Source organism: Cygnus olor, chromosome 7 (assembly GCF_009769625.2).
Source record: "Cygnus olor isolate bCygOlo1 chromosome 7, bCygOlo1.pri.v2, whole genome shotgun sequence".
NCBI lineage: Eukaryota > Metazoa > Chordata > Aves > Anseriformes > Anatidae > Cygnus > Cygnus olor.
Window position 1 is genome coordinate 3227362 of NC_049175.1, and position 27113 is coordinate 3254474.

The 27113-nt window shown below is 36.7% G+C and overlaps 1 protein-coding gene across 5 annotated transcripts in view; it reads right to left on the reverse strand.

Moving 5' to 3' along the window:
• Positions 1-27113, reverse strand: part of DLG5 (discs large MAGUK scaffold protein 5) — a 109309-nt gene that overhangs the window by 18161 nt on the left and 64035 nt on the right. For all 5 annotated transcript variants that reach the window (XM_040562730.1, XM_040562729.1, XM_040562727.1 and 2 more), the window contains exons 5-18: positions 26629-26812; positions 21936-22195; positions 18092-18404; positions 14371-14601; positions 12835-13019; positions 12146-12271; positions 11277-11409; positions 8571-8698; positions 7720-7895; positions 7173-7276; positions 6763-6855; positions 4843-5862; positions 2545-2683; positions 433-577 (exon numbers count right to left, since the gene is read on the reverse strand). In XM_040562730.1, the coding sequence (XP_040418664.1) occupies positions 433-577; positions 2545-2683; positions 4843-5862; positions 6763-6855; positions 7173-7276; positions 7720-7895; positions 8571-8698; positions 11277-11409; positions 12146-12271; positions 12835-13019; positions 14371-14601; positions 18092-18404; positions 21936-22195; positions 26629-26812 (3237 nt within the window). The remainder of the gene's footprint in view (positions 1-432; positions 578-2544; positions 2684-4842; positions 5863-6762; positions 6856-7172; positions 7277-7719; positions 7896-8570; positions 8699-11276; positions 11410-12145; positions 12272-12834; positions 13020-14370; positions 14602-18091; positions 18405-21935; positions 22196-26628; positions 26813-27113) is intronic.

A 27113-nucleotide genomic window follows, 5' to 3' on the forward strand; every position in this document is an offset into this window, starting at 1 on the left:
AATGGCCACACAATTTTGATTATCCTTATCCTGAGTAAAATAAATGTTCCCCTCCTTCCCACCTCCTAATTGCCCCACTACTTTATGAATTAAGACAAGTGAGAGAAAAGAGCCTAAACTGCTTTAAAAAGGAAAAAAGAAATGAGAGGCTTATTTGTTTTGTTAAAGAAAAAATATGAATTAGTTCATTAAAACAAGTAACTTCTTACTCAATATTAGCCCATGGAACAGGACAGAAACCCAAACCATCAGTTGCTGAAAGCAAGGTGAAAGCAACTGGCACATCATTTCTATGTAATAATTGTATGGAGAAGTCTGGGTCAAAATAACAGACAACAGCAGTCTTTCACTCTGCACTGTATAAACCAACTACCAGAAACAATTTCATCCTAATGTAAATAAGTATTTAAGGTGATATCAAGCTCAAAATACCTGGGATGCAGATGTTGATGGCATATTTGGCTGGCGACTGATGGGCAATTGTTGGTGTGAACTCTATGGCTCCATGCAGTATAGATAGGATTTCTCATGACCGCAGTTACTGCAGGGCATGGTGCTAAGCTTCTTGGCACAGTACCTGCTTAAGATGATAAAAAGACATTCTTACTGAAATTAACAGCATATAAATTACAGATTATATTTATAATACATAATTATATAAATATTTAATTTCTGCATATATGTACATGTATCTTTAAGTTTACTAGCATACAGAAGAATACTCAGTATCATTAAACACTTTTTTAGTAGCACATACATATATAAAATCTGGATTATAATTTTGTAATGAGTCAATAACAAAGTGCCTTGGATTACAAAACAAATAAAATTTTCAACATCCTTTTCAAATGCACTGCTAACTACAAGATTTCATCTATTTTCAAATATTAAACTTCTTTATACAACAACGACCCTGTTTTTCTCTCCATACAGTCAAGATTTTATTCAGTACTTGAACTATGCACAGCTAAAATCATCTTGTTTCTGTTCAGACTCCCATTTTTGACATGTCCTATGGCTTTAGCTTGTAGTATTCCATTATTTTATTATTCAGAAGACTTATTACTCACGCTGCTCATTCAAGTACACTCATCCTTCAGTATTCTAAATTTATTTGATCAATACCCTCTTAAGTGAGTTGGTAGCATAGCATACAACAGCAAAAACTTATTCTTGTTTCAAGACAGAATCATACCATATAATGTATATTTGACTTGATTGGGTTATTACGCAATCAAGGGTACCATGACAAGATGACTATTTTAGGAAGAAAAAACTTATGATAGTTTTCTGCTCTCTCTCAATGAGAAGGAAAGTGACAGATAGAAAAGAACAACAGAAACCAAATAGCAAAAGCTTCTTTAAGCTGAGATACTCTTGAGTATGTCTTCTGAGACGGAGTCTGAAGCTGTCCATTCTTCTACACAAACTAGTCATTACCTTCTCCATTGTCTCCAATAAGAAGTACTCTAGAACCTGTGGCAGCTTGGGACTTGGCAAAGAACCGAGAGTAAGTTCATAAAAATCAATATTGTCTTGGTTTGAATATCAAGTATCATACGCAACTGCTGAAGCACTGAAAACTGAACAATCCATCTGGCCACGAGTTTACCAGGTCTAACCAAATGCATCTTGACCAGTTCAAAGCAACCAGCATACAATAGCCTCATTAGCTCCTGAAGCACTCTGCTTAGTCCATGCCAACTTTAAACCAGCTAACAATTCTAAGTTCAATACCAACAACTGATTAACAGAGACAGTAAGTTAACTGTTTTCTGTTTTACCTGATTATACTGATTTCCATGTGAGCTACTTCTGGGTCCCCACTTCAACAGTATCTCAAACACACTGACTTTTAATCTTTTATTAAGACAGAATAAGATTATAACCAATTTGGGCATTCTATTTGAGATATTCCAAGCATTTTATTTCCAATAGGCAGAGTTTGATACATAACACTTCCTGAACATCAGTTCTTTTTTGCTTTAAAATATTTCAGAAGTTGAGCGTCCGACACTTGGGATGCCTTCACTTACTGTTCACTTTCAAAAACCTTGGACATCTCATTTGTCTCCCTAACGTACAGGCTATACCTCGTTCACCACTAAGACATTCAGAATTCCTTTGCACAGAAATAGATGAAACAAATCCTTCAGCCAGGAGCTGTTCAGTTTCCTTCATGATTAAACAGATTTTACTTCTTTACAGTCCAGAAAACCAACACACCATGCTGAGATTACAACAGACTACAAAAATACATTTTGCAATTCATGTTTGTTCCTCAGTTATCCTGACTGATAGGGACAGATTCCTTGGGGCATTCCTAGGAAGTAAATCTGAGTTCTTATCTAATCCCAGGGTAGATATTTAGAATATAGTAGTTTAACTAAGCATATTTCTGGAATAAAATAATTCAGAAGGGGAAATTTTGCAGTTATTATTCAGAATATCAGAAACACAGGTCACATTAGATATATCTATGACTTCAGCATAAAGAACCGTACTGACACTTTATATCTTGCCATCCATATCAGTGTCACGAACCTGATGACATGCTTCCAGTGTATAAGGTGGAAGACACAAAGCCATCACTGTGCCTAGCAGAACGTTTTGGTGAATATGGTGCCCATTCCTGTAGCTCTGGAGACAGATGCTCCTCACTGGCTGGAGTATACTTCTGCACCTACGTAAACACAGAATTTGATTACAGGCAGTTGGAGATTTAGAAGAAAATACCCGAACTCCAAAGGCAGTAAGCAACTTCAAACTTCCTAATGTGCTTCCAGAACGTGCTAGCCATCACTTAAAGGTGTAACAAGAACTGACATTTTATCTTCCACTGATACTATTAACTTCAACTCCTCTTCCTCCACACTGCTGTTATATATTATTTTGTCATCTTTTTAGGCCCGTATTTGCAACTTATCTGATATATTTTCCTTCAGAACAGTACATCTTAGTTACATTTTTTATTACTGTTTTCACAGGATATTTCAACTATAGATCTCATTCTGTTCCTTTAGACATTATTGAAAGTGTTGCCAAAGGACACCTGGCTATCCTCCCAGAAAGTGTTTTCCTCTAAGCCTGCACTGTCAGATATATGTGGAGCAACCTCTCCTCAACATAGCAATTCAGGTTGAGGAATCATGCCAATTTGTTCTCTATATAATAGACAGACACTGGTGAGCTACGAGACATGAAAATAGCTCAGATATTGACAGTGATGCTACAAAGCTACAAGTTCAGGGTTCAGCATGCAGAGTTTACGTAATTGAAACACACGACATAGAAGCACGACATTAAAGGATGTAATAAGTGAAAAATAATTACAATTTTTTATTTTTTTTTAAATCAAAGTAGTATTTTAATTATACAAAGTTACTGACAGTATGAAGACTATAAAATGAAAAGAAACCTTCTTAGAACCAACACTTGAATAATACCATGGGTGTGTTAGTAACCGTACTACCTGCTACTCAGGGATGAAAATGCTCTTGAACTTACTATTTTACCAAACCACACAAACTTAACAGCATATACACACGCTATTAATGTAATTGATGCCATCCAATATGGCTACAAGTTCAGCTACATTACATGTTCTATCTACATATTTTAAATATTATAAACACTACTTCAGTAGTGAATACATGTAGACTATACATTACTGTCACACAACCTAATGTAGTCTTAGTGCACAAAGACCATTCCAAAGTTATTTTCAGAGCTATTGGTGTCTACTCTGAGACAGAATACCACCATTGTTCTCTAGATAAGAACTGTACAGTTAAAGCTCTACCTATTGTCTTTGAGGCTGAGAAGAAACTAGAGAAGGGGGAAAAAATCATTGAACTTGATGTTAATCTAACCCCAAAAATGGAAATATGCTAATACATCGAGTAACCTTAAAAAAAACAGTAACTATTACTGTTAAATTCTGTTATACAATTTTCTTTTTCACCATGGACCAATATCTGTATGATTATTCTGGTATGATCTGGTATCGGGGAAGAGAGAAGGCCAAGAATATGACAATGACATTTTAAGTCATTTTGATGTTGGTTAAATACAAGGAGAAGCGACTGTGAAACTTGAGCCTTCAGGTAGCAAATACAGGTAATATTTTTTCTAACTGAAAGAATCCAAGATGAAGGATCTGAAACTATATTACTAATTACACCACTTTGTATAACGTGGTCAGCTAAATAGGCTAGTCTTCCTAGACTACGCATAATTTTTTCCCTACCTAGTCTGGTAAGAGATGACACACAATCTCCAGAATAAGATTTATACAAACAAACAACAGTCCTATTTTGAATAATGCTGTTAAATCATATTTTCATAAACGATCTATCTTAGCAATGTGACATGCCTAATGCCCTATCAATTTGAGATTACATTTACAGATATGTAGACATAGAAAGACTTAGAAAAAACACCACTGAATTGTATACCCTTTTCCACTAATCAGTACAGTGTGCCAATGTAATTTTTGTAAAACCTCAGAAGCATTAATTTCAGCTTTTCTAAGACTGCCTCTTTCTATTTATTTATTTCATGTTGTCAAAAACATACCAGAAAGAGCCCTGATCCTCCATCAAGCACCATTAAAAGTCAAGATGTGGCCACTAAACAGAAACCTATCATTCTATTAGGTGACTTTGTATTTTTTGATACTGTGAAGTGACAAGTGAGTCAGGGGTAGCTTCTCAGGGGACTTGGACCTTGAGAAAGGGCTATGTTTCCCCTGTAAAGGTATGCAGCTGGCTACCCAAAACCACACTTCTGAAAATACTCATATTGAAACAAAAGGCAGAAACCTTCATATGAAAATTCTACCTGAAGGGCAGGATTAGGAATGGGCACAGGGGTCATTTTATGTCTCAGAGCAGGGGCTGATTTTGGCCTTGGTCTTTTAATCTCTGGCTCTTCAACTCTTTGAAAGCCAATGTCATCTTCACAGGATTTCCTTGAAGACAGATGAGTGCACTCAATTCCCTCCTCACGATAATAATGCCCAGTGTTCCTGCTGCGCCCCTTGAGAGTAGCTGAGTCCTGCTTAAGTGCCAAGGAAACCGGAGCTTGGGCAGTGGCTGGGCTGGTGGGTGGTGATCCAGTTGTTACCGTAGACTCTGATGCAGAGCTTGCCTGCTGTTTATGTTTAAATTTGATAGAGTCACTTCTCTTAGGAGGGGTTGGAGGAGTTGAAGCCACTTCAGCTTTTGATGGCTGAGGTGAATGTCCCGTCACCTGATTAGGAGAAAGGTACTCCAGCTTAGGAGGAGTTGGTGGTCTTTTGAAAGTATCAGGATCAAAAATAGATTTCCTTTGTTTTGGCTTTTTATAAACAGAGAACTTTTCTGTTTCTGTTGCTGAGATATTAACCATGACTTTTGGCCAGGTACCACCACTATGCTTAGCACCATGTCCTTTGTCAAATGTGGTCTCGACCATCATACAGTCAGTTCCTGTAGGTTCATAAGGCAGCCTCTTGTTGTCCAAGTCAACAACTCCATAGCCTCGGTCCCCGTATGCCTCTGGGCTGAAGGAACTGAGACTGTGTTCTGAATTACTGTGGCAACTGTGCATTGTGCTCCTGTGAGAGTCTACTCGTAAGGTATTATTAGGGAAGGGTTTGTGATCACAAAACGAACGACTGCCCTGATCACTCTGGTCCTTCTTGCCATCCATGATGTCTGGATTGAAAATGTCAGTTTGTGTTGAGCAGTTGAGTTTAAGATTCCTTTTGTTTTGGGCTTGTATCTCTGACGCATGAACCCTACAATTTGATATTTTTTCTGAATCCTTCAGATTTTCAAATATATTTTGACCACTCCAAGATGAACTCTGAGGAAATACCTAAAACAAAAAACAGAACCATATTTTTACAGCTGATTTCTGTTTAGTATGAGGCATATTCTAGCCTCCTCGATTTACCTCAACCTGAATATAGATGTACATATGCATAGATAATGTTGGGAAAACTTTAATAAAAAACTTGCAGATTTAAAGCACAGATCGTCATATAAAATTAAGACCCCCCAAAACTGAAATATTTCTAAAACAACCCCAAAAGAGCAACTCCACATGGAAGTGGATGCATCAAACTAACTGCAAAGGGACCTCCATTCTACTTATACCTCTGTTAGGTTGTGCTTGCAATCATCTTTCATTGCCCATTGCGCTTCACACATTTTATCTTTACAGTTTCTTAAAAACTCAATCTCTCTGGAGCTGGAATTGTCGCTGACTAAACCGGTGTGACAGGCCCAATATAATGGGATTCTAACCCCAACAAGCTAAGCAGAATAATATTTTTTTATAACGTTAACCCTGAAAAAGAAAGCCTAGTACTTATCCCTGACGACAGACAGAGTTCAATTTTCTGTGCAACTTCCTTCTAAGAGTAAACCTTTCTGTAGTCAGGAGACAATTTATCTTCCATGCACAGAACTAGTGCAGCTCTGAAGCAGAAAGCAATAAAATAGAAGCAACTGTGCTAGGAGTCATTCCACGTGACCAGCAAACAAATGACAAAGAAGAACAACAAATAAATTTTGTTTCCCACCAGATGCCACAACAGCCTTAGTTTGGAAATAACTATTAAGTGTACTACCAGTGAAATACATCCAGATGGCCCTATTTATAGCAGAGACTTTCCCATGGTGATATATTCATTTTTAACACACACTTCCCTTAACAACTAAGACAAGTCTGTCAAAGTTCAAGAAAACTGCAAACTGAGCTTTTCTTACTCACCTTCATCAGTGACAGGGTAAGAGAATCCCTGCAGTTTCGTAGCAAAGCTTCACATTCAGTAAGTGACTTATTATCTAGTGCAATGCCATTGATCTATATGTAAAAAAAAAAAATCACTACAGAGATAGATAAAACCAAAATGGTAGGTGGTGAGCATCTTAAGGTACCATCTCTGAGACAAGAAAAATACTAGTTCTACATGCATGTATGACTTAAGTCTGGTTGACCTTGTCCTCTTCTCCATTAAAAGCCAGGTCTCTTGAATAAATTTTTCTATTCCTAGTAGAGATGCAATTTAATAACATTTTTTTGATTACATTAGCACTTACTCATTCGTACATCCACAGTTATCTTCTTCTGTTTCACAGAAAGTTCATAAGGAAAAAAAATTATAATGTATTTAGACTTACAGCAATTATTCTGTCTCCCACAGAAAGGGAACCCTCTTTGGCAGCTGGGCTTCCAGGCACAACAGCAGCAACAAATACTCCATTTTCCAGGCTGACCCCACTTTCTGAAATTCACAAAATAAACATGAATGTACTCCTGCAGTTCAATTATCTTGCTCAAATAACTGCATGTCTGACCTGCCTGCATGAGCAAGAAATGTAGCTACCAAACCAAATGAACTTCTCCATTACTGAAATTCCTTTTAGAGAAATACAAAAACGCTGTGTGAAAATGGGGATTTGGAGCATCCCAATATTTAACATAATCAGGGGTGACTGATGGTTTTAGTCAAATAGAACTAAGTATGAAAACAAAGGTCAAGATACTTAAGGAAGAATCCTATCACCAATATGCTCAATTCCTAGTTTGCTAGATACGATTGATTCAAATGCCTATCTAGGAGGTAGTAATGGTTTAAATGGGATTTAAACAGAGGCTCAGAACATGTACCTTTATTTTTGGTTGTACGAACATGTACCATTTACATCCAGCCTTTATATCCATTACCTTTATGCCCAGAAACATTGATGTGAAGAGGTGTTATCACTCGCCCACCTAAGGACTTCCTTCTTCGAACCACCATGTTAATAACACCTCCTCCATTTAGAACAGCTTTTATAACTTGCTTTTTATCCTTATTAGTAAGATCCACATCATTTATCTTCAGCAACCAATCATTCACTCTGGCAGAAAAATTCAAATAGAGAGGTCAGTATTTCAAAGCATACTTATCTGGACATTGCACATAAATAACATTCATGAAAAGGGATGCAACATAGCTGATATCTCAATATGCTAATCCTTAATTAACTGGAGTTATCCATTCCTTAAAAAGCATTAAGAAGTAGCTAAGTGAAAACAAGAACTTAATTCTAGTCTGCTCTTCACTACGAAAGGGAAACCATCAAATCACTGATGAGTACTCCTTATTTAAAAGGAACTCTTTGAAAGGAACAAAGTGTTTAAGACCCTCCTATTGAGGATAAGAACAGAAACAGGTTTCAAATTATACTTGACCCCTAACCAAAAGCTCACCTTCATCTTGCCCAAAATTTAAACAATCAATTCAAAGTTTGAAGAGAAAATGAACAGAATAGGAGAGAGACAGAGAAACAAAAGATAGAAGCATCATTTCAAATCCTGGGGAGTTTTAAGGGACAAGTCAAAAAGTTTTTAATTTCTGTAACACTTCTAGGTATTGGTTTTGTCAGTGTCATTTCCTAACTAACATTAATATGGTACACATGTCAATGACAAAAGAAGAACTTGAAAAACAGTTAATACCGAAGACTTTTCACAATATGCTCATATTTAGTTTAAGATCAATCAAAGATGTATCTTCCAAAGTAAAGCCTTACCTTAATCGACCATCCGCAATACTTCCTTTGTCTACTTTGGTAACAAAGATCCCACAGTCTCCAGGGAGGTATGGTTCATTCACACCTTCTGCCACATCGAAACCAAGTGCTTTCAAGTCCATATCGTCCTAATAAATATTATTAACAAGTGACTCAACAGCACTGCCAACCCACGTGCCTCTGTCTGTTAATAAGAGGCAGCAGTGCAAGCTTGTACTTGCCTTATATTTACAAGATATATCCATTATACTAAGTTGCTGCATTTTGTACTGCAACACAAGCTCCCTTTCTCATCAGGTATTAGACATTCTGTGTCATTAGGAAATTGATTCTCTCTCAGATTAAGGCTGAAATAACGCACTAGGGGAATTTCACAGAAGAGAAATGAGAAAGAAGAGCATGGGAGAAAGCACTTTCAGAAAGCACCTGTTTTTTGGCATGATTCTGGAGTGTCATGAGAGAAAAAGGGTACGTTTATCAAGAATGAGCATCACTTAGGAAGAAAAATAAACACAATTATAAAGCTAAGACAACAGTATTGCATCTCAGTGATGAATTCAGAAAGAATATGCTTTGGTATGGGCAGAGACCACAAGTAAAAAGCAAAAAAAGTTTTAACATTATAGGAGAGTGATTCTAAATATATGTTAGAGATAACATCCTTCCAACCTTTGTCGAAAACAGGTAATTCTCAATGTTAAAAATTATAAACATCTTTAACAAATCAGTCATTGAACTAACGTGGGAAGCGTTAATTTAGTGTTCGTTTCGGTAAATGGGAAGGTCACTGCCAAAAAAAAAAGAAAATAAAGTTGGCCAAAGCGATAAACTGATTTGTTATTGTTATTTTCAATGTTAAATGATACACTTTAAAAAAAATTAGGTAACTCTACTTGAAATCAACTGGACCAGAATTATACTAAAATCCTTGTGATTCTTCCAGGTGTTCTACGTAATAAGCAAGTTCACAGGGAAGAGAGTGAGGCTGCTAGAAAATAAAAATGGAAAGATCATAGAATAATTGCACAGCCTCAGAGCTAAGTGAACATTATTCCTCTCTATTTTGAGTTGAGAAGTGAATATTATTTCCCTGTTTTGAGCTGAGTAATTACGCAGAACTCAGGCATAAGCAGACAGGTGAGGCTGAAGCGAAAATAAAACGATGTAGACTTATTTGACTCTATAATCTCCATCCAGAAATTCAAATGCTGATAAATCAGCAAGATTTCCCCATGTATCTAATCAAGGTTGGCACAACAGCATTATTATAATTTGATAACAGAAAGAAAAGGGGAAGGTAAATTCAAATGATAAAGTCTACACTCTTGAACTCTGTATTGCAAACATTTAGAACAATTTTTGAAGAATAACTAAATAACTGTAGATGAATAGAAAATTCATCAGGCCACGTTTTTTTTTTTTAACCAAAGGTACAGCATACATTGGACTTGACAGTTAATTTTCCAGATAATTAAAATATGAAAGTATTAGTTTTCAGTTAACATAGATAAGATGGCATTGCATGAAATAAGTCAACGAAGAAGCTGGCCCGAAGAGATAGAAAATATGGTGAAAGAGGAGGAGATGTCCTGGAAAGATTCTACAAGTGCTAGTCCTGATGAACCAGCATTGGTACTTGCTTCATATTGTCTTTTTCAATATATAATAATAATAAATATTTTGAGTGTGAAAATAGGAACGTATTAATGATTCTGTTGGGATGCACCATCAGAACAAAAACATTGCAAGAGTATTAAAAGCATGACCCAAAGTACTGCAGCAAAATAAAAGAGATGTGATTTGAAAGCATTCCATTGCTAACTTGGTCATTCAGGATTCAGCAAGAAATTCTAGTATGATTAAAAGCTGTTTTAGTTGAAACAGAACCTGAAAAACCACATGTAACTGTTGTAAGTCAAAAATGACTATTAGCAAACAGCGTGACTCATCAAACAAAAATTTCAAATAGAAAAGCATACACAACTAGCATACAGAGCAGTGAAATTTAAATTCTAGACTGCAATGAGGAAAAATAAAATGAAATGGAGTAAAGTACTACTAGGATAAGAAAAGGATGTAAAGGTTATATAGAACAGTAAATAAAAAAAATACATATTAATATACCAAAGTTGAAAAGGCATTTAACTCTTTCTACAGAGAGGGAGATTAGCATCCCTTCATCGCAGATGTTTAAGCTGAAGAGCAACGTTGCACTAAAACAGTAGTCATGATGAACATATTTTAAATTTTCTAACCACCAAATCTAAGCAAAAGTAGGTGAAATAGCTTCATGAAAGAGCTCGTCTATCCTGTACACAGGTAGTAATTGATCTTGCCTATTACAGTAGGCATCAGTGTTTCTATCACGTCTTAAATTTTTCCTGCTTTAGCATTGCCATTTCTGTTATAAATCACCAATTTAAAGAACACAACATTTAACTTAAAAACACATTTTTGATAGTACATGGACCTGAGTATCCTGCAAGATATTTTTACTTATATACTGTATGAAGACAAAGATATAGTTTGTATGTTAACAGCTTGTTTTTGTTAAGTTTTCATCTATGTGTTACCACAAATGCATGGTTCCTATCGCAATAGAAAACTTAAAAATACTATTTTTCATCACACATATTATCAAGATGTTGCAGTCGACTTCAAAACTACCCAATACACAAGACAATCCAGTTAGTATCTTTGACTTACTCTGTCTTTTTCAAATTCTACCACTTCTGTTTCCCATTCCAGAGAATCTGTGTCTATGGCTGAGTCATGGGAACTATGAGCCATCAATTGACGGAATCTGGCCTCCTTTTCCAATTGATTCTCCATCTTCTCCCTAGGGAAAGAAAAATATTTATACACACAGACAAACCTTTAAAACAAACTGATGCATAACATAATTATGAGATAACTTGCATTTTATTTTCTAACTCGAAAGTCCAAGGTGTGCCAAAAATTTGTCCCCTGCTTCCATCTTTGCAATATCCTTTGGCTACTATCAAATAGACTTTCACTTTATATATATCATGCTAACTCTTCCTTACATTTTTTGCATTGCTTTTAAATGATTACAGTGCACAGCTCGATTTCTAACATGCCTCCCTGACAATGCATCTATAATTTACACTGAGATGAGCTGCATCAGTATGCTTATCACAAATCAGGCATGATAAACACCAGAAGGAAAACCTCTACCATAACCCATTGAAATGACATATAATGCGGGTTTTCTTTACATTATTTTGGAAAGACAGTGAGAATACAGTTGGGAAGAAGTAAACTGCACTTAATCCAACTTCAATGAAAAATTCCCATACTGCTTAAGTGTATTTACACAGTACAATCTTTAAAATCTTTGTCTCAGTAAGATAAAACAGTTGAAATTATAAGAGTTTAAATCCTGTCAGTCACAACAATTTCCACAGTAACTAAAAACATAAGCAGTGTTTCAACATTAAAAAGATCATGCTGCCAACAGGTATAACAACAAACAGCTCATTCACAGACAGAGCTAATGAAGCAAAGTTTTAATCACAAAGATTCCATGCAGTTCAATTATTTCTATAACATACTTCAGTTCCTTCAGTTCACGCACAGCATCATTTTTCTGCTTTCTCATGTCGTCCAGATTGCGAAGAGCTTCAGCCAAGTCACTCACAGCCCGGTCTCTCTCTCTCCTTAAGTTGTCACACAAAGTCCTTCAAAAGTAAAGGAAGCAGTTTCAAAATAACTCAGAAGTTTTAAGGAAAAAAAAAAAGCTAGTTTTTAAGGAAGAGCTCATCAGAATTACTGAATCTTTCTTCACCCTTTACAAAACTTTTTTTTTTTCTTCTGATCTTTATACTAGGAGAAAAAAATCCGATAAAAGTATTTTCCCTTATTCTTTATGTGTGCAATAACAAGTATGTTAGGTACTTTTTCTGAAGTGTTCCCATAGGTGAAGAATTATTTGCAAGACTATAGCTATAACATAGCGTAGTATAATCAGGCCTAGAAAAAGACATGATTTTTTATTCTTTTGTAGCAGTGCTGCTATGCTCTTAGGTATTTACTGGAGACACATTATAAAGATTAAAGTACAGACCAAGCAAAGTGTCTTGTAATATGCCCTCAACTTTAAAGAGCAAACAAAAAAACTGATAGTGCAGAAGTTCCAAGAAGTTGAAACAAGTGCTAGCAAAATCCATTATATCCTAGAATTGCACTGACAGCACACAAGATGTTACAAACATCGCTCATGTACCATTTAACATGTATTTACCGTATACTTTCCCTTTCTGCAACGATCTTATCCCGCTCTTGAAAGGCCCAATCTCTCCTACACTTGGCTACTTCTGCTTCCTGGACAGCTTCCTTTAGCTCTTGTGACATTGCCTCATATTGTTTCCGAAGCATTTCAATTTCTTTGTTTGCTCTTTCTATGTCTAGTGTAGCAGAATCTTGTATCTAGAAATTAAGAAACATAGATAAGGACAGTTTTAAATATGCACTCAAAGAACCTTTACTGTATGTTACCCGAACTAGCTAATTCTCACGTTTTCATGAAAAAAATCTACTTACCTTAATAACAACTTTGGGTTAAAAATTAAAAACAGCTGTAATGTATTTCATTCACTGACACACACATTTATAGGAAGAAAATCTACATGAATAAGAAACCTTACTTGAAATTAACATCAGTGAACATTTCACATTGTATAATGTAAAAAACATTGCGTGCTTTTATCCTGTTCTGCTTATCAGACAAAAATCTTCAAGGACATTCAGGAATTAGATATACTATTATGAGCAGTTATAATACAGATTTCCTGCATTAGTGTCTACTATTTACTCAGGGACAAGTAGATGAAGAAGGTCAAAAAAGTTGCAATGTTTCTTGTTTTAGATAAAAATTTAGATAAAAACTCTTCTTAAACTAACTTGTTCCTCTACCATTCACTATTTTGAACAAGAGAGATGATGACAATGGTAACACAGATGCATAAAGAATACCTGAATTTTGCAGCACAATAAGCAGAAGTAAGCTGCAACGGAAAACGTGGTTTAATTGCTTCCACAGATATTCATTCAGGGTTGGCAAATCCTGACAGTTAAGACTAAAAACTTTTTGTACTGATAAAGGGTTGGTTAGTATTCAGTAAAAAGAGAACACGTATTTCATGAAAAAAATCTGCTTTCATATTAAACAAATTCATATCCCTTTGTTATTTCATGAACATAAAAGTGATGATACTATGCATTTTCAAACTAAGTTATATGAAAGCATTTACAATTGTATGTGGATTGACTTTTACTAGCTCACACAGGATGAGCACCAGTAAGAACTCATCAATTTTAAGAATGTTACTATCCATACACAGAAACAGATTGTCTTTGTAGTAAGAATGCATGCAAATTAGAACATTTACAGTCATTTTATTTAACTTCCTTTGTCAATTATTAGAGATTACTAACATCCTGAGCAGGTCACAGGCATGAACAACACACAGTATAGATGGCAACAAGACTACCAGCAGGTAATAAGCTGCCTAGGAACCTGCGGGGTTACAACATTATATTAGCTTCTTGCTATTGTTCTTTTTAAAAACAAACTTAATATGAAGCCTGACTGTATTTCTTGCCAATACGAAGCTCTGTCACTACTTCTTAAAGAAGAGAGATGCACTCTATATGTAAGCACTCTAGAGTGACTCTAAGCAAAGGGGGAAAATAACCTATGTGGCCAGATCTTGATCAAGTCTCATGAAAATGACCCTTTGAAACTAATAAGGAAAAATAAACTGAAAACTTGCAATACCTGACGGGCTTGATAGTATTCCCTTAGTAGATGGTCTCTCTGGATGATAGCTTCTGTCCTCTCTTTCCTGGCAACATCTCTTTCTTCCTTCACCGTCTCTATATCCTTGCAAGCTTGATCAAGTTCCTTCTGGGCCTCAGCTTTGTCCTTCACTTCATGACAGTATTTTTCCAGCAACTCATTCCTCTCACAAATTGCTCGATCTCTTTCTACTAGAGCTGAGTTCAGCTCCTAAAACAAGATCCATTGTTTGCAGTAGGTTAAGTACAGAAGGAAATAGTTCATCTTTGCAAATGGATATACACTGACACCCTAAAAATCCTACAGAGGTTGTCACCAATTTTCTGAAAAATGGAAGCAGAACAGTACCGTGCTCATATTACATACAAGTAACGACTAGCAAAGAACATTAAGTGTGGTGCTACAGTTATCACAACATCACCAACACGTCTAGCAAAATGATACCACAGAACAAAGAAGATACGCATGAAGTGGCATGTGTGTCTCATAACTGACTCAGAGTATGGTTACTTGGTGCAACTATGCAGGACTAGAAATAATATATTTATTTTAAGGTGTTACTGTAAGAATGAGGCATTGAAAAAGTTAAATTTCAGACTGCTGCATTTTTAGATGGTACAGCTCTCTAAGAGCATTCAGCAATGGCCGAAGTCCTTCTACATACAGGCACTCTTTCTAGCTGGAAATCATTGATATTTTGATCTCAAGAAGACTAAAGACAGCTGGTATCTGAAAGGCAAAGAAAAGAAAGGCTCCACATACTTCAAGAGAGAAAGGCATCATGGAATGAAGTGACAGTTCTGTTCTACCTTCATGGACAATTTGCAAGGAATAAAATTGAGAATTTAAAACATGGAAGATCATTTTATTTTGCAGTACAAACATAGTTGCTCTTGAGCAACGACAACTAATTAAGGCTACTCATTATGTAGCCACAAATATGTATATAGCCACAAAACGGATAATTTTGTGCTAGAGTAAGACAACTACCAGAAATCATGACTCACTTTGTGAACTTCAAACATATCAGCAAATCCCAATTAACAGAGCACTCAAGTTTGGTTGTGATTTTTTTTTTTAACTGAAGAGAAAAATTCCTAACCCATACGGTAGTGCAAACAAATTTCAGTACTGTAAGCAATGTTTTGCACAGCTTAACTGTAGTCTGTATCAAAATGTGCGTTCAAGTGTATGTGCTAAACTTACAGAAAAATACTAAGTCTTTTCTAACATGCAGCAGAGATGAAAGTCACCACACTGTCAATGCAGAGGGAAAGCTGTCAGAAAGCCCTTCATTAAACAAGAATTTAAAGTACTTTAAAAAAAAGTATTGCTGCAATTTAGTCCAGAATGCTTGGTATAAAGTGTGTGTAGAAGAGCAGCCATTGCCTCCAGTGGTCAGTAGTAAAATTTCACCTCTGTCTTTTTCTATGACATTTGCACAAAATTACAATGCTACAGCACAGGACCACCTGCTATTTGGCACTGGTTAGTACAAACACTGTTTTGACACATTACAGTGCTTTGGTTTCAATAAAATTCTGAATTTGTAAAGAAGTCATACATTTGAATAAAGTTCTCACATCTGAAGACAATGCAATCACCTCATACAGGATAAAACTCAACAGGCCTGTTAAACAGAAGGGAAGGCTGACTACCAGCGAGATAAAACAGCATATTCTTCAGGATTTGCTGGAGCTAAAAGTTATGCCAAACCAAGGACATGACTGGTGGGAAGGGGGTGGTGGTGTTGACATCTATAACATCTGTTGAAATCTGTAACATCTGATCCCTAGTTTGGAATTTAAATATCTACCTAGGAAATGGACTCACCACCATCCTTCACAGTAACTGCTCAAGATGTAATGCTTAAAAATCAACCCCTTCTCAATTTCAGCAGCTTTTACATTTCTTCTGTATGCAAAAGGTATACTAGTATAAACAAGCTTCACAGGAGAAACTACATTTAAAACAACCTCAATGTGCAATCCCAATTAGTCAGTGGATGCAAGGTAACAGTGTACGTAAAGCTGCTGTACATCAGAACAAGAACACAGCACAGTGAAGTAAAATTCGGCAAGCATTGGACTAGTCACTAATAGGAAAATCCCACTTATGTAGGGCCATCTTGCAGGATACTATTTCAAGTGAACATATCACTTGATGAATCGTTTTTTTCAATCTTTCTTACATATGCCTTGCCAGAGCTACAAAATCCCTTCTGCATTGAATGCAACTGCTGCTAGCCAATACAATGTGACACAGGAACATAACTGTTCACAAACACAAGTCTCATAGATACAGGAAAAGAAAAAAGAAAACTCAATACCAATATTTTACACCATTTAGCACATTACAGAAACAGTTATTTCTGCTTTCTGATAAGACTGTCTAGGGGGTAAAGAAAAACGCATGTCTGCCCCCTCTCAGCGTCTCACTCACCAGTTCTAGTTCTAGGCCCTTTTCCGTTCTCTATCAACCACCTGTTCAAGACGGTCACCCAGAGAGAACACCCATTTAAAATTTGTCATCTCCTGCCTATTAAAGCACTTAGGAAAATTACTCTTAGTGCTGTGACAAAATATATAACAAATTGGAGCAGGTGTGCAAAGAACGAACTCATGTCCACTGTCACCGGTACTCCTTATATAGCTACCCCGATTCCAATGAAATCAATAATTTCCTGTTGGTTTACTGGTTTAGTTTGATTGACTGAGAGTTAGATAAAAACCCCACTCAATGTAAAAGCTCAATTCCTTGGCTGGCATATATACAGCTTTGAAAGTTTTGAATTTTTAAAACCAGAAAATAGTTATTTTTTAAAAACTCTGATGCCATATGTCATAATCCATACTATGTCCCTCAACAAGGGTGTAATTTAAAAAAAGCTCTACGCCTTGAATTTTCATAAAGGGCATTTTGTTGAGTTGTAATGCTGTGGGGAAAAAAAATAGTAAAATGAGATTCATAGGCAATGGAATACATTTGCTTTTATCGTTTTGAAATATTTGTAAATATTTGTAAAGCAAACATTGAAGTGAATGCATTTCTGCTGAAATGAAACCGAGCAGCAAGCTGTGTTTTAGGTATCTTAACAGCATTGTTGTAACAGTGTTGTGTTATTAACATTTCAAGAACATACTGCTGAAAGATATGAAGTTCAGGTTTCACACGCTTTAATGCATGCCTCAGTTCAAGAGAAATATATCTTCAAAATATCCTCTAACTCAGCGCAAGGCAGAAGGAGGGCAAATGAGTAAGAATATGCATATCAGTCTCAAAAATATTCATGCATTAATGCAAAGCCTGTGCTATTTTATCTATCATGTAACATCTTAAATCAGGGTAGATGGCATCCTGTGGTTCCTCTAGTAGTTGTTAAAAGTAAGAAATAATGGATGTTTAGACCTAAATCTTTAGAGACAGCATTACTTGAAAACGGCCTACGAAACTAACTTGGAAAAGGATGAATTGGTAATACACAGAAGAGCGTTAAGTCAAGCAAACAGCAAATTTCAACTGACATGCAGTCTATTTAAACATGGAAACTTAATAAAACGGACTGCTGTAAGGGAATGTGAGCATGGAATTTCCTCTTTGCAGTGCATTCATATTTTCCACCAGTTGGTCATACATTTCCAATTCTAGCACCAATAACGTATACTTACTTCCCTTCCCCATCAAAACAATAGCTTAGTACCTGTCTCAAAGCTTCCATCTCTTCACTAGCCACTCGTTTCTCCGAAGAGGTGTTCTTCAGTTTGGACTCTGCAAGCTCCAGCTCTGTTTGAAGCTTATCTACCTCTTTGATTACCTGATCCCTCTCACTCATTATGAGGCGGTATTCATTGAAAACTGAATCCCTTTCTTCCTTGTATTTTTCTGCATCCTTTGCTGCTTTCAGCTGCATTGTTTTGAACCTTGTCACCTCTGACTGTAATCGCTCCATCTCTCTCTGCAACTCTTTGTTTTGTGCTGTGGCGTTGCTTAGTTCCTGCTGTACTGACTCAAATCTAGAAACAAGCAGAAATGCCAGTAAGATACTTATTCCTCACTTTCTCTTTTATATACATTAACGATTGTGCTGTATAACCACATGAATCCATTGGTAAAACACAACTGCAGTAGATATCTTAGACAATGTACAGTACTACAAAATAAAAGTTACACTAATTATTGCTTTAGCAATATTATCATGGAAGGCAGAACTTGTTTGAGGAACTGAAAAAATCCTAGAAGTTAGAATTACTTTTAATTACTAAAAAATAAAATTATATTCCATTATTCAAAAAAGGAATACAAGAAAAATTAATTATTTAATAGCACAAGCTTAACCTTATTTGATGTGTTGAGTTCCATTTATCTTAGCAGGTACTTCCTTTCCCAACACACACTCCCAGGCATGTGGCAAGAAGAGAAACAAATGTAGAAACCAGAAAAACACCCACCTTCCACATGCCCAGATATACGCCACAAGATTGGTATCAGACAGGTTAGAGGAGAAATAAAGCAGGCTTACAGTTAAAATGCAAACAATGGAACTAAAACAGGTAATTCAAACATGCCTACTCATTTTAATCAGTAGGTCATCCAATAAAACTCAAATGCAACATATCTTTTAAGATGTCTTTTTTAAAAAAGATTGACACAGATGGAAAGCATATGTACTTGAACATTACATAAAATGTTTAATTTCTTTGTAGGTAGTAATTTTTGTATTTATACTGACAAAGCATTTTTACAAGTGGAAATTAAATTCCACATATAAGTTCACAAATTAGGCTTGAAAAGGAACTTGCTCTCCCCCCACCTCATACTGTTTAAGTGCGATTGCATGTCTAATCCAGCATGTTGCCTGACCTTTCCCCAGGGAGAACTATAAACCCAATTTCAAATATTCCCTTGAAAGCCTCAGTGAATTCAAAGGATTGCCATAGCATTACTGAGGCATCTGCCAGTAATTTCAAAACCATCTCCCTGCTCCTTTCGGGAAATTCTTCAGTCTAACAGACCATCAGGCTGGCAGTACAGGACTCCTAACATTACAAATTAGATATTTTTTCCCCTTTCTAAACTGTGAACATGAAGATAAAAAGAATATACTTTAAGAGAAATACAGGTATATATAACAAATTTAAGACAGAAACTATGTCAAACAACCTCATTGCCACGTAAGAACCCACACATTTGCTAACTATTTGGGAGTCAAAACAAGGACAACACTGGGAGGACAGAGGGAAGAAAGAAAAGAAAAATAGCAATTTCAGGCAATTTTTGCCAAACCAAGGAGATGTCACCAGTAAGGACAAAAAAACACGATAAGCAGCCCAACATGTGGGAAAACAGCCGCCTTTAGGAAAGCAACCATAGGGAGGAAGGACAGTCTCTGCCATAGAAGGCCATGCTATATTAATACAAAATTTTATTATATATTAATATATATATTAAATAGTGATAACTGAGGAAATCTTGAAGTTCTATCTGAAACACCACAGTCCCACTTTACGTTGCACTGTCTCCTAAGGAGGAAATACAGGCAGCTGGATCACATTTTTACAGATGCCTTCTGCAGAGAAAGACCAATTGCAACAATTGTCATCAATAGGTTTTAAGTAGCACAGTTTGTAGCAGTAAGAATAGAGTTTTTAAGTAGCAACTAGGACGACCTGCTTTGTCTACAGTATAATCAGACTATGGGCAGATCTTTCCGAGTGCCACAGCCACATTCAAAATGAAGAGAGACACATCAAAAGTAACGTTTGGCACACAGGAATTCACCTGTTTCATCTGCAATATATTCACTAGGTCAGTCATCTTGGTAGAGTTCTTATGCTGTGTATTATTGCAACAACTTCGTAGATAAAAGAAAAATGGCTGAACATTTACGATATTTCTTAGGGCCAAAGACTCATTCAAAAATGAGAGCTGGGACACTAAGTCTTGTTCTTCCTGCTCTCTTTAAAAGCAACTGGTTTCCAGTTGGTATTACTAGGAAAATGCAGTGCTGCATTTTATGACTCATTCATCATTAAACTGCAAACTCATTGAGTCTTGTATTCTGAGAAGTACACCCACTCAGTACATGTATTAAAACTTTTTGTTCACCTAAACAAATACAGTCTTGGTTATGCAGAAAGGGTATAAAACTTAAGATAAAGACTGAGTTTCTGTAATTAGTAACCAGTACAGAAAAGTCCAGACCCAAAGTCAACCAAATAGACAGCATGCATTCCTGAAGTGCAATCATAGTAACTTAGCTGGCTCACTGGTTAACAGGAATAACGAGATCAATCCTGACATTCTTAAAACTGACCTTTGCTCAATACCAAGCTACATGTTTTTTTTCAAGAAAGGGAGCTAAATCACAAGACCATAATACAAACACGTTGAGCTTCTCCATGTATTATTATTAGTATGGTTCCAGTGTCTGCTAATAGTACATACATTGGGCTTTTCCTCACTTTCAGGAATCCATGGCAGTCTAAAGTTATAGGTCGGAGGTTGGACTAGGTGATCTTGGAGGTCTCTTCCAACCTAGATGATTCTGTGATTCTGTAACTTATTTTTATTACACATACTCTTTCAACTTACTAGTTAGGTCAGAACTATGCACATGCTATTCACAAGTATATTATCTATGCTCAATTTCATCTTTTAAAATTACTACAAGTCTATGAATGTGGAAAACAATACTTTTTTGGCTTTGGTCCATGGCAGTAAAAATATTCTCAATGCCTATAGATGTTCTTTGGACTCCTTTTGTATATTAGCATTCATTCTACCCGCTACAGTTATCTGTAGGCTCAGTATCAACCAGGACCAAGGAGAGGTATGGTGTGACACTGTGCCCTTCTGATTTGGCATTTGTGGTTTGGCATTTGTGATTACTATGATATCATAGCCACAGCATCTTCCTGGTGAACCAAGACCTCCAGGTAGCTGCAGTCAACTCTTCTGCCAGCCTGAGGCTCTGTCTCAAGAGTCCCCTATGGTCAGCAATTATTATGTCACAGATGTTAGCTTGAGAAAATCTTCATTTGCTGATCATCTTTGGAAATTATATGCACTTTTTGAATATTTTTTTAAATATCTCTACAAAGATGCATATGCCAATGGACTCATCACTCTTTGAGTTAACTTGGAACACTAAACCTGATGTTTAATAAAGCTTTGGTTGTGTTTTATTTTGCTTTTTGATGGTTTGGTTTTTGCCTTTTTTTTTTTTTTTTTTTAAACTTGAAGGGCAGGATATCCCTTCTTCACATGAGGTAAACAACGGTTAAAATTCCTCACACAATTCCAAAACCCTGATCTGGAAATCCTTTTCTCAACAAAAATCATTTTCTCCAAATAAACAACCCCCTCACACCTTCTAGGCCCTTCTAGAAAATCGTATACAGAAACACACACTTACTCCACACAAAAGTAATAGCAGAGAAAAACTTTAGGAAAATATTAGGGATTTTACCACAGAAAAAATTTGATGCTATATTAGGAAAGATACTGCCTTCACAGTGTATTCAAATATCAAAAACTTATTATACCTTCTGAGAGAGGATGAATATTGCTGTTGAAAATGAATTGCTGTGTCCCTTTGCTTCATTAACATGTCAATCTGTTTCTGAAGACGTCTGTTCTCCTCCTCAGCCTGTTCTAGACGGCTAAGATCTGTATTGTGACTTGCTATCTTCTCATTGTACCGCTTCCTTAAGGCATCATAATCCTTCTTCACACCTTCTAGCTTGTCCATTGCTGTATCATAGAGCTTATTTAATATCTCTGATGACCCGTTTTGCTTCATAACCTCAAAAAAAAGATAGATAAAAACTTTGTTAAATTTGAGCTGTAAAGAGATAAATAAGTACACATCTTTTCACTTCTCATCAAGGGAACATGATTTGGTTTTACCTAGTTTTCACAACTACTGTCCCCTCAGGAAAAAAAATCTGTATTTAAGTATAATTCAAACAATGCAGTGATGAAATACCTAGAGAAGAATCTTGACCTTCAGACTAATAAAAACTTAAGTCAGGAATTGTATTGATAAGGTGTTTTAATCAGTCCAATATTTTTATTAAGACTAGGTATAAGAATATAATAACAGAACAAAAATACATCAATTTTAATGATCATTCTTTTTATTAATTAAGAAAACATGGAGCTTCTCCTTAGCATTACTGCTACTCTAAGCATCACTACATCCACTTAATTTTAACTAGAACCAAGTCTGCTTTATCACAATTTAGGGTGCATAAATGTGTACATCTCTCGAATGGTAATTGCTAACAACATTTATTAAACTCACATTGTTTTCGAATAAGTTCTTAGTTTGAGCAACAAGTAACTTGTTTGGTGGCCGTGCTGATAGCTGTAATCTAGGAAATGACCACGAGGTGGCACTGATGACAGACTGCCTATATCCCAGAGACATACACTCAGGCATGTATTTTAATATTCATGCAATATTTCATCTGAAAATAACCCACAAACGTTCGAGTTTCAAAAGCTATTCATAAAATATTAACAGGGACAGAAAATCCATTTAAAGATCAATAAAATCTGACCAGAACCCTGGTTTCAAATTAATTTGCATTTGCATAAAAATCTCGCTGTTAAGTAGCAACGTTCATTACAAATAACCAGCAACAACAAAAAGCCATAAACAACGTCAGAAAATCTAGTCCTTCTATCTGAAAAGACAAAAAAGAATTTGCACGAAATTAAGACTGACTTTTTTTTTTTTTTTGGTAATGTCATGCTTTTTTTCCCCTCCTCTTTTTGTACTTTAAATTGAAATTTGAACTTTATGTAGTGGGAAGAAATAGGAAGGCTCAAGACAGAGGTGCCAGGAATTTATGTAAGCTTACCATTAGCCTACAATACATTAGCCTACGTCCCCAACTAACTGAAAGTGGGCGTGTGTGGGTGGGTGTGCATGCATGCGTGTCTTAAAAAGTTGGGGAAAAAAAGAGACAGAAAAGCTGCACTTCATAAAAAGTTGCTAACAAACAGAGTAACCACTCCACAAATGAAAGTCAAATAGACTTCAACCAGACTTGCCTTTTAGCCATCTGCTGCAGAGTTGTGATAGCACAGATTCAGTACACAGTTGGAACACACTTTCCCTACTATGCACACACACACCATCTCAGTGACACTTTCAGGTACTCTTTGGCTCCTCGACTTCTTTTGTCTTACATTCAGAATAAGGACCAGTGCCTGACCACAGAAGAGCATGGATGCCTATGGACCAGAAACAGCTGCCACCATGCAGAGACTGCCCACTTTGTGCGCCGCTCACTGCCCGCAAGCAGCAAGTAACAAATTGGTACTGTCACAAAAACGCTTTTGTACAGAGGCAAAAGAAGAGAAGTTCTTCATCCTGACGCTGGTCTCCTTTAGCTAACCAAGGTACATAAATAAAAGCAAGGAATCACTGCTCATAAAGTGGTCCTGGAACAAGGCTGGACTTTGGGGAGTCTCACCAGCACGGCTGATTGCACACACTTCCATGTCCTCACCAGCTTCAGCAGCATAACTTGCACAGAGCTGGACCCATGATTAGCTAGCGTGCTTCACTGAACCAATTTAGAGAAGCTGAAGATGCTGATGTTGCCTCTTATTGAAGAACATACTACTATTCTGCGTAACAAACTGTAGGCATATGTATAGTCAGATACTGTGTTGATTTATACGTGCTTGAGTGCTGTTTTTCCTGAAGACTACTTCCCAAAGCATATTTAAAACAGGTTTGAGAATGGAATATTTGAGAATCCACACAGAAACAAGCCACTTCTCACTGCCTAAAGCATATATATATTGTTTTTTTTGTTTGTTTTGTTTAAAATGCTAAATAATTAAAGAAGGACAAATATACCAGAAAGTTCATGAATTTTATCATTAATTTGCTAACAGATTTCACAAAGGAGCAAAGAAATACCATAAACAGGAAGCAGGGTGTCCTGGTTTCAGCTAGGACAGAGTTAATTTTCCTCCTAGTAGCTGGCAGGGTGCTATGTTTTGGATTAGGATGAGAAGAGCGCTGAGAACATGCTGATGTTTTAATTGTTGTAGAGCAGTGCTTACACCAAGCCAAGGACTTGTCAGCTTCTCGCTCTGTCCTGCCAGCGAGCAGGCTAGGGGTGCAGCAGGAGCTGGGAGGGGACAGACCCAGGACAGCTGACCCAAACTGGCCAAAGGGGTATTCCATACCATCTGACGTCATGCTGAACAATATATAGGGGTGGCTAGCCGGGGTGGGGGGCCGGCTGCTCGGGGATAGGCTGGGCATCGGTCAGCGGGTGGTGAGCAATTGCATTGTGCATCACTTGTTTCGTACACATTATTATTATTAATACTATTATCATTATTATTATTATTGTTATTATTATTTTCCTGTCTTAATAAACTGTCTTCATCTCAACTCACAGTCTTCACTTTCCCGTTTCTCTCCCCCATCCCAGAGAGGGAGGGGGGAGGGTGAGCGAACGGCTGTGTGGTGTTTAGCTGCCAGCCGGGCTAAACCACAACACAGGGGAATAAGGAGTCTCCCATTCAAAATCCCAGTATGAGGAAAAGTAAATAGTCCCAGATGGGCCAAAGACGATAGCTATAGCAACAAGAAACATTGTGAGCTGCAGAAACGTAATCTGGTCAGCTGCTAAACAGCAAACCAATGACAAGCCCACACTAAGAGTAACTCAATCAGAAGTTTATGCTCTCCAAGGCCACTGAAATGCTGTTTTGCTACAGCCTGACAATGGAACAACACTTCAGAGATCAACATAAACAGAATTAGACTAATTCAGATGAGAAGTGGCACAGACAAGATAAAGAACTTGACGCCCCTTCAAGACAACAAACATGATTCACTTGGACATGCTGAGAAACAGAGTTACACGACCTTCTCATTGAGAGAAACATAGATACTTTTCTCTAAAGGTCTTATCATGATGTGGATGCGAGAATTTCTTTCAATAAATACTTATAACAATGCTTGAACCTCCTTTTGTGCTGCAAGACAATTTCAGATTTCAAGACAGTCTAAAAATACAACAATCTTCTCTTGAAGGTTTTACACCTCTGCTTTGCAGACTGAGAAGCTGATGCACAAAACTATTAAGCCATTTATCCAGGTTAACACAGAACATTTACATGAAACAGCCATTTCTGCTACACAGAACATAACCCACCTTCCGAACGAAGTCACTAAACCACTTCGCAGCACAACTGTCAGAGGACGGGGTCACAACCAAATACTAACCTTCATTCCTTTTTGCACTAGCCCCAGAACACCTCCGAAAGTGCTACTCAGCAATACAGCTTGCTTTGACCTTTACCCCTCCCACCCTAGCAAATAATTATTTTTGTTTGCATAGGTTTTGCTTCTGAAGCCTCATGTTTGATTTGCAAGTTTGCCCTGTGAATCAGCTTACACACAGGTAAATGGGATATTCTATTTAACCATTTCATGTTACTGTAACTGTTTTAACTTAATGACCAGACTTCCAGATGTGAACGATGGACTTGATAGCACCAGTTACTCCTGACTATTCCTCTTGACTTTCTTTCTCCAGAATGTGCAAGCAACTTTGCTCTTGAGACAGCCTATTATACACAGTACTGAAATGCCCGCTTCTTCCAGTCCTGAAGAGATTGCCTTTTTTTGCCTCAAGTTCAAAAACATTAATCAATCTGTAGCTTTGTTCTAACTCAAGTGTCTGTGACCCTAAGCAAGCAACCTTAGTTCAATCATTGGCCTAGCGTTTAAGATGTCACCAAAAATAAGAAAAATGGTCACTCTTTTTTTCTGTGACACTTTGAATAAAATAAAAACAAACAAAAAAACAGCATGCAAGTTTAAAGCTAGCCCCATCCTATAAAATACCTTTTGAAAACAGTATTTTTCATCTCTTAGCAACTTCAAACTAGGTTTTTGATCCCTCCTCCATCTACTTAATGTCACCTACAATATTCATCATGTAAACTTAGTTCTTCTCTGCATCAAAATTTCTTCATACTATTTAATATTCTACATCCCTTGTTCTTTCTCCATCTAGTCACAGAAAAAAAAATCGCATTCAAGATCTCATGCTTCACATTTTACAGCACTGGGGGTAAAAATAGGTTCTAGACTATGTGAGACAAAATCCAGCAACACTACATCTTTGGTTTTATTAACTTATTTACCAAAGGGAAAGCTTACAACTGCTTCTAGCATTTGCATTACAAGCTTACCAGCTGCTGCTGGCTGCGTAGATCTGTTATCTCTTTCTGATCCTCGTCATGAAGTCTTTTCATTTCCTCACATGACTGCTGGAGATGATTATGTTCTCGCACCAACTGTGTGTTTTTCCTCTTCAAGGTATCCATGTCCTCCTTCAGCTGTGACTGGTCACTCAGCAGCCGACTGTGCAATGTGCTGTCATGGCACACAGAAAATATGCTCTTAGAGGCAAATTTGCCTAGACAGATTCTTGTACTAACTATTTTCGAGTATGAGTTTTCTACCAAGAAAATAGATCAAACTAACTCGAATTTTCAAATTTGAGTATTCCAAGAACAAGATAAGTCAGAAAAGAACAAATCTATAAGTATAAAAAATGTTTAAATATACAGTAGTACTCTTACACAGCATCAGAAGAGATGATGGACCTATACCACCACATCAATGCCACTTAAAAGCAACCAGATAGACAAACAGGAACTGTTTGTGAGCCAAA